Source organism: Trichogramma pretiosum, unplaced genomic scaffold (assembly GCF_000599845.2).
Source record: "Trichogramma pretiosum strain Unisexual culture from Peru unplaced genomic scaffold, Tpre_2.0 scaffold144, whole genome shotgun sequence".
In the NCBI taxonomy this organism is placed as follows: domain Eukaryota; kingdom Metazoa; phylum Arthropoda; class Insecta; order Hymenoptera; family Trichogrammatidae; genus Trichogramma; species Trichogramma pretiosum.
Genome location: NW_019640822.1, coordinates 1 through 7,749, shown reverse-complemented (window position 1 = coordinate 7,749; position 7,749 = coordinate 1). Strand labels below are relative to the sequence as shown.

The 7,749-nt window shown below is 32.8% G+C and overlaps 2 protein-coding genes across 5 annotated transcripts; one reads left to right on the top strand and one right to left on the bottom strand.

The window, feature by feature from the left end:
- Window positions 1–370: 370 nt before the first annotated feature.
- On the top strand, window positions 371–3,373 carry LOC106658091 (protein pygopus). Of its 2 annotated transcripts, none has more exons than XM_014379912.2 (2): window positions 371–969; window positions 1,619–3,373. In XM_014379912.2, exon 2 carries the CDS (start codon window positions 1,631–1,633, stop codon window positions 2,951–2,953), a length of 1,323 nt encoding a protein of 440 aa, XP_014235398.1. In that variant the 5' UTR covers window positions 371–969; window positions 1,619–1,630; the 3' UTR covers window positions 2,954–3,373. The 2 variants fall into 2 exon arrangements, with proteins under 2 accessions (XP_014235398.1, XP_014235397.1); XM_014379911.2 differs by having other exon boundaries at window positions 372–969; window positions 1,613–3,373.
- Window positions 3,374–3,602: 229 nt separating this feature from the next.
- Window positions 3,603–6,086, bottom strand: LOC106658088 (guanine nucleotide-binding protein G(i) subunit alpha). 3 transcript variants are annotated; one of them, XM_014379906.2, is made up of 2 exons: window positions 5,655–6,086; window positions 3,603–5,225 (listed from the first exon to the last, which is right to left on the bottom strand). In XM_014379906.2, exon 2 carries the CDS (start codon window positions 5,202–5,204, stop codon window positions 4,134–4,136), a length of 1,071 nt encoding a protein of 356 aa, XP_014235392.1. In that variant the 5' UTR covers window positions 5,205–5,225; window positions 5,655–6,086; the 3' UTR covers window positions 3,603–4,133. The 3 variants fall into 3 exon arrangements, with proteins under 3 accessions (XP_014235392.1, XP_023318633.1, XP_014235394.1); XM_023462865.1 differs by having other exon boundaries at window positions 3,603–5,227; window positions 5,658–6,086; XM_014379908.2 differs by having other exon boundaries at window positions 5,966–6,086.
- Between the last annotated feature and the right edge of the window lie 1,663 nt (window positions 6,087–7,749).

Sequence of the window (7,749 nt, the reverse complement as noted above, 5' to 3'; positions counted from 1 at the left end):
CAATAAAGCGAGCCCTATACTCCGTGTATTAGCATTATTATAAGTACTCTTTTTCAATTCAATTTCGTGGAGAGCGAATATAAAAGATCATTAGAAAAAAAAAAAAAAAAAACACAATATAATTTATGAAACGAGTGTCTATTTTGATGGCTTGCGTGTCTATTTCTGATTTTCTGGTGGCCGGTATAATACGCCGGCGCAGTTAATTCCTGATGCAGCCACACGGCACACAGTGAGTCTCCAGCATTTAGCAACTGCGTCATCTTTGCTGCGACTGTAGAACAGGCCTCGTGGCATATATATATTATATATATCAAGAACACAAAAACGCACGTATTCGCAACCAATGATCGACACACGCGCGCGCTCCGACTTCTCGTTACAATTTGTTGATACTCAATACCATCAACCGTAACGCTGTATCGTATATAGTCCACGCGGAGGCTGCGTGAATTTTCGGGGGCGTTCGGAGAGAAGAGAAAAAAAGGAACGATTCGCAGACGATCGAATTGTGTGATACTTCGTTATATGCACGCGCAGAGTGCTCCGAAGCGGCTCCGCGCGACACAGCTCCTGTATGTACACATAAAATACGCAAGACTCGATTGTACCCACGGTCGTGTGTCGTCTCTTCGCGCTCCTCTCTCGGATATACATAAGTGTATGTACACTGCGGCGACTTCGTTTCTCGCGCTTATTGTATGTACCCATGGTACATACGTATATATCGTACGTGTATATATGTAGTGCTGTGGTAGGTATACACATCGGTGCGAGTGCCAGATTATAAAGCCCGAGCAAAAGAGTACAGTGTTTTGTTTTTTTTTTAATTTTGGATTAAATCGAGGCAAATGTCACGCGAGAATGCGGCAGCAGCGAACGACAGAATTGATTCTCGCTTCTTCGACGTGCACCACGCTGCCTCTGTGAGAGCGAGCGGACGTTGTTGTTGAGTTTGAAAGAGCCCAGGTGAGGAAAGTTTCTCTTTTCGTTAACACTTTCTTTCGAAACTCCGACCTCGCGCCCTTATCAGTTTGATTACAACTTTTTTTTTTATACTTTCGTTTACATCCATTTCCGCGCGTCTAATACAATCCAATTGCAGCCCAATCGGCCTTTAAATTCGGATGCTCGATAGCTGTGTTGATTTTTTTTACACCCACTACTGCTCCGTTTACAGTGTTTCGATAGGTTATGTGTCCGATGTCGAACGATAGATTTGTTGATTTTTTTTGTTGATTATTAAGATAGTACGAGTACTATGAAAATCACTTGGTCTTAAACATTTGCCATCATTTATTATTTAATTTATTATTTAAATAATTATTCAATTAATTCGAATTACAGTTTATAGTGATTTCAATCGCATGCATTGTAGTAAATTTTAACTATTATTATAAAAAGGAATTTAATTAGGATATAAATTCAAGTATCATTTAGTATTATAGTATTGATTAAGATTATTTTTATAGTTACAATTTGCTTCAATCAATTCCATTAAACTCAATTTGTAAATATTAGAATATTCTACTTTCAAATTTATCAATCAATGAGAATAACTTTCATGATTCATACCATTGGACAAACTTTCAATTGATTTTTTTTTCGCAAGTTTTAGCATAATTAAGATATGGATATGAATGGAATTGGACTAGGCTTAGGAGTAGGCGTAGGTGCTCCTTCACCATCGACCACACAAGGACCCAGCAATCCTAAAAAGAAAAGAAGAAATAACTCTAATGCACAACAAGCTAATCAAAGGCCACAAATTCAAGATTTCTTACCACCGCCTTTATCTGGATTTGGTGATATTGTTGTTGCTAGTAATCCATTTGATGACGCACCACCACAAGGAATGAATCCTGCACTTCATAACGGACCTCAACAAATGCATCATCATCCACAACATCACATGGGAAATCCACAAATAAGAGGAATGAACCCAATGGCTATGTCTCACATGGGTAACATGAATGCAATAAATAATCCACCAATGGGTAACCCTATGGGTCCAATGGGAAGTATGCCAAATTCAAATCATCCAAATTCAATGAATAATATGAATCATATGAACAGCATGCGACCCAATATGCCACAAGGTAATATTGGACCTTCGATGAATGTATCAATTAATATGAATATGAATCAAATGATAAACCCGCAAATAAATGGACCAGGAATGAACAGTCCTATTAATGGAATGAATCATAACATAGGAAGTCCAATGGGTGGACCTATTGGCTCACCAATAAATAATATGAGTCCAAATCATATTCCTAATAATCCAATGAACGTGCCAGCAATGAATCAACCAAATGTACCAATATCTCACAGTGCTCCGCAATCACTTCCAAATCACATGAATAATATTCGTCCCGGATTGAACAGACCTCACAACATGCCACATGCACCGATAAACTCTCCTGTAGCAAATTCTATGGTTGGTAATAACCAAATGGGTAACATGAACATGATGAGGCCGCAAATGAGTAATATGTCCAATGTGAATTTAAATCCACGCAATCAATTAACATCAATGGGTAATCCAATGGGAAATATTTCCAACAACATAGCTGTTGGGAAACCACCTAGTCATGGATTAAATGTTGGCAATACAGTATCTCCCCATGGCCTACCAGGACCAGGATCGTTAGGACCTAAGCCAATACCGGAAACAACGGGCAAAGTCTACCCACCTGATCAACCTATGGTTTTTAATCATCAAAATCCTAATGCACCTCCAATATCACCTTGTGGTGTTTGTCATAAAGAAGTGCATGCAAATGATCAAGCTATATTATGTGAATCTGGTTGCAATTTCTGGTTTCACAGACGTTGTACAGGATTATCTGAGATTGCCTATGATTTGTTAATGCATGAAGTGTGTGCAGAATGGGCATGTGATAGGTGCATGCAATCTAAAAATGTTACTCTGGTTAAGCTTAAACCATAAACGCATTAGTTTTAAGTTCAAGGCTTTTCTTGAAAAATGAATTGAAAATTATGAATTAATTATGAACGAATGAAATTGTGAATGAATTAAAAATTGTGTATAAACTATGGATAGTTGAATTTAAAAAATTATCCAAAAAGAACTAACAAATTATTATAAGAGTTACTATGAACTGATCATAAACTACTCTACCAAGTTTTAAAGAAACATGACATGTAATCTTATTTTATTTATATCATTAGTGTTTTTATTTTATTTTTAGATTGTTTTGTCCTTAAAAAACAAAATTTTCATAAGAATACTGTATTTTTGCGAACAATAATGTACAAAAATTAATGTAACGAGATCTATTGAGCAATATTGATCTTTGTTTTTTGTAAATGTAAAATAAATGAATTTGCCATATAATTATACATTTTATATGAGTAGTTTTGTTATTATTTAGACATAGAATAGTATAGTTAAAAGTTAAATCAAAAAGTACAATTTATGTATGAAATTTATTAGTATCAATAAAAAATACATTATGTGATTTTAAATAGTTAAATGTAATAAAAAAATTTCATACAAAAAATATTTGTCAAGTCTGCGTTCAATTTTTTCCTTAGTTATTATTTACATAGTAATAAATATTTTGATGCATTTCTTATCCTAATTTCATTATGAGTAATTTCAATTTTTGCACTGTATATTATTGCTTGAACATAATATAAAGCCAGACTTATTATTTTGTATACAACTATCAATTACAAAAATAATTGTATAAAAAGTATTATGAATAAAATTTTATATCCTTTTTATTGGAAAAATATAAATTCAAAATGCTTATAGTATAATGTAAAGATTTCTATAAATTAAAAACTTCAAATGAATGAAGTATCTCTGTCATGAAAGTATTATGTTCTATTGAGTTCCCATTTAGTCAAATAAATGGTTAATTTTGTTTTTTCACATGAACATTCATTATCAAAAATATACTATACAATATAATTTTAAAAAATTAACTCATTTATGTGCAATCACTAGTTTCAAACTATTTTTTAAATTTGATTGCTGTTATTATTAACATATAATTTTAAAAGTTAAATAATATTTTAGCTTTTTCAAATTGAATATTTAAAAGTAGTATTGTATAAAAATACAACATTTTTAATCAGCTGATGCTAATTCGTCATATTAATTAGCTTAGTAAACCACAGTTACTTAAATTAGTTTGGATGATTACATCTGTAACAGCATCAAAAACAAATTGAATATTATTTGTATCAGTAGCACAAGTAAAATGAGAATACATTTGTTTTTGTTCTTTGCGCTTGTTCAAGTTTTCAAATTTCATTTGTATATAAGAAGCACATTCTTCAAAAGTATTTGATCCAGAATACTCAGGAAAACAGATTGTCAATGGACTCTTGGTTATTTTATCAGCAAACAAATCTTTCTTATTAAGAAAGAGAATTATAGAAGTATCTACAAACCACTTGCTGTTGCAAATAGAATCAAATAATTTCATTGATTCAACCATTCTGTTCATTTCTTCATCTTCAGCAAGAACTAAATCATATTCGCTAAGAGCAACACAAAATATTATGGCAGTTACATCTTCAAAGCAATGAATCCATTTTTTTCTTTCTGACCTCTGGCCACCCACATCAAACATTTTGAAATTCAAGCCTTTGAAAGAAAATCTTGTTTCAACAATTCCTGTGGTCTTAATTCTTGTTTTCAGTACATCTTGTTGCGTTGGAATGTAATTCGGTTGAGAAATTCGATCTAATGCATTCAAATAATAAGCAGCTGAATCATTTAATAAATATTCACGACTGCGGGATAGACACAACTGGACACCAGCATCTGTCCATAGACTTTTCATTAATTTTGCCAATTCTAAATTCAGTTCTCCTTCTTCTGTAGATGAAGCAATTGTAAAGAACTGTCTAGCAATATTAACTTTACTGGGATCGGCAAAATCAATTTTTAGTTGCTCCATTGCTCTTATAATAGTCATCAAACTCTGAATTGTGTTGCTGTAAACAACCGGTTTGAATTGCTCACATTCTTCATGGCTATATCCTGTCTCATGGATTATTTTCATTTGTTTCACAATAGTTGATTTTCCAGATTCTCCTGCACCCAACAAAAGTAATTTGACTTCGCTTGCAATTCTTTCCCCATCAGCTCTCAGACTCTTGTCAATTTTTTTCGATCTTTCAACTGCAGCTTTATCACTGTGATGACTAGCAGTGCAACCCATTTTGATAAATCAAGTCGTAGTCTAAAAATAAATCAAGTTATTTTAGTAGTAGAAAACCCTTGAAGTGGATGAAAAAAAGGATTACAAAAAATGATTTAAAGATTGCTTTTTAAAAGACACTGTATGATTGGTATTTACAGAGTGAGTCATTTTAAAGAATACACTTTGATAAGATCTAGTAAATAGGTTGATTCAAGATATTAATGACGAAGTTAATAATTAAATATTTGACAAATAGAAATGGTACTAAGAGAATATTTTACATCTGCTTTTTGTACCAATGCAATATTCACAAAATGCAGTAGCAGAATTTTAATGTAGAATCAATTTTTTGAACATATGCAGTACAGCTAATTTACTATTAGATTACAACAGCCAAGTAAAATTCAAAAAACAATAATCATGATAGCAAAACTTAACAAAAGTTGATTTATTGCAAAAGATACATACCTTTTCACAGGCTAAAAATTATGATCGAGGTTATGGCGAACTTGTTGATTGAAATAAAATAATACCAGAACTTTGACGCTCTTGTGCAGAATCTTCAAGACAAATTTAAATGCAACGTCTTAGAAATACAAAAAAAAGACACTCAAATACTTCGAGTCAGTCTCGTTGAATTACATTTTGTGTTTCGGACGACCGAGGAGATTAGCAGAATTATCACTGATATGCGCGAATGAAAACAGCGATTTTAATTCTCGAAACTCTGCTACGAAATGAAATGGATTATATGGTAAAAAAAAATACGATTGACCAACCGTTGACTTGTCTAGCCGTAAGCGTCGGCGAATCAAACGTCAACCTTTATAGCGTTGTATTTTCGTCTATTATTCGCAGTATATATAACGCGAATCGCGATTGCTCATAGCTGTGCCTATCCCCAAAACATCATGGCTTTGTCTTTCGGCGAGCTTCGCGTAGTCGACGCCCCGCTATAGAGTATCGGTAAAGTCAAATTCTGTGATTATTGATAGCGGAAAAATCGCGCGCTCGCCTGACTACGTGTAATATACGAAGCTTACAATATCACGGAATTTCATATATAATTTTGTTGGGTGAAGAGCTAAATTTTCATTCAAGATCATTAACTTTATTGTACATTTTTATTGTTAATTTTTATTAAAAGTATGACGAAAGCGAACAGTTCGAACTTAATCGAGACGTCTGGACAAGTAGAGTCATATGTAAACTTATACAAATGGTGTTATTAATTTTTTAATTATTGTATTGTAAACTTTACTGTGTGTTTGTGGTTTGAAAAATAAACTTTCAGCCATGCTGAAATATTATCCCAATTTATTTGATTTCATCACTATCAAGGCTAAGTAATCAATCTCTGGTGGCTTGAGATTAAAAGTTTCAACAATTTGAAAAGGAAGGAATTTTAAAATTAGGCTCCTTAGTTTTGAATTATTCTATTGCAAACATTTCCCTAGACTAACAGTTTAAAAAACGAAAATGTTAGTTTAATGAATACTTGACAAAATTCATTTGATTTCAACTATATCATATTGTCGAGAAATTGTTAATGGGGTGTAAAATTTCAGATTACCTATGTAATACTAAAGGAAAATATTTAAAAGTTAGCATTAACAAACGTACTGTTACATATGTATTTTTGAAAAAATAATTAAAACGACCGACCGCGCTATGCCCCGGGTTGATTGTGGGTAACTTGATGTTGTTATACCTCTTTTCGCGGGGAGCTACTTTGAGTATTATCGTCGCTAACACCTCGGTAAGCTATTAAACATTAATTTATAATAGTTTTTGTTAGCATTATTATAATTTATTCTTAAACAAGGTGGTGATTATGGTGGGTACCGACTTTGCTGCAGCATCTAAGATGTTATGTGCATAAATTGTAGTTTGTAGATGTAAGACTTATTATCTTGACTTGTTTTTCCCAGCCAATTATTGAAGAATGCGAGCGAAAATTTGTTTACCACAAGGTAAAATTTTCTGCATTAACATTATTTATTTCACAATTCATTATTATAGTTAGTTTTTTTTATATAAAAGCTGTGAAATAAGCCATCAAAATTTTTCACCAAAAATCAGAAGGATATTTTTATTCATAATGATGAGAGCCGAATAGTCTTTATTTGTACTGACAGCTGGACACCACTGATTAAATTAAATTTGGAAACTTGCAGTTCCGTAAATGTGTCCTCAGAAGATGCAGAAAATCTTGTGTTTTTTGTGAAAAAAAAAAAACATAATAGCAACATATTAATTTTTTTCGGCTTATGAAATCCTCATTTTCTAACACGTCAGCTCGATGCGCAGCGTCTATGTATATGAGCAATTCCGAAATTTACCTTCCAAATTTTCGGCTAAAAACCGGTATGTGTTTTTATTGGACGCATGTTATGAACACGGGGGAATTGTTTTTGAAGGTCTTAGGAATCTAAAAAACACCCACATAAGTATTAGCCATTATGAATTTCCAGTTGTATTTAAGCGTAACAGCTGAAATGATAGAAAAAAATTAATCGTTAAGGTGGTCTGTACCCCACATTTTTTACCGACAGAGGTGCAA

Coding starts and splice junctions, on each gene's coding strand:
- LOC106658091 (XM_014379912.2), top strand. CDS start 1,631: ATGGATATGAATGGAATTGGACTAGGCTTAGGAGTAGGCGTAGGTGCT.
- LOC106658088 (XM_014379906.2), bottom strand. CDS start 5,204: ATGGGTTGCACTGCTAGTCATCACAGTGATAAAGCTGCAGTTGAAAGA.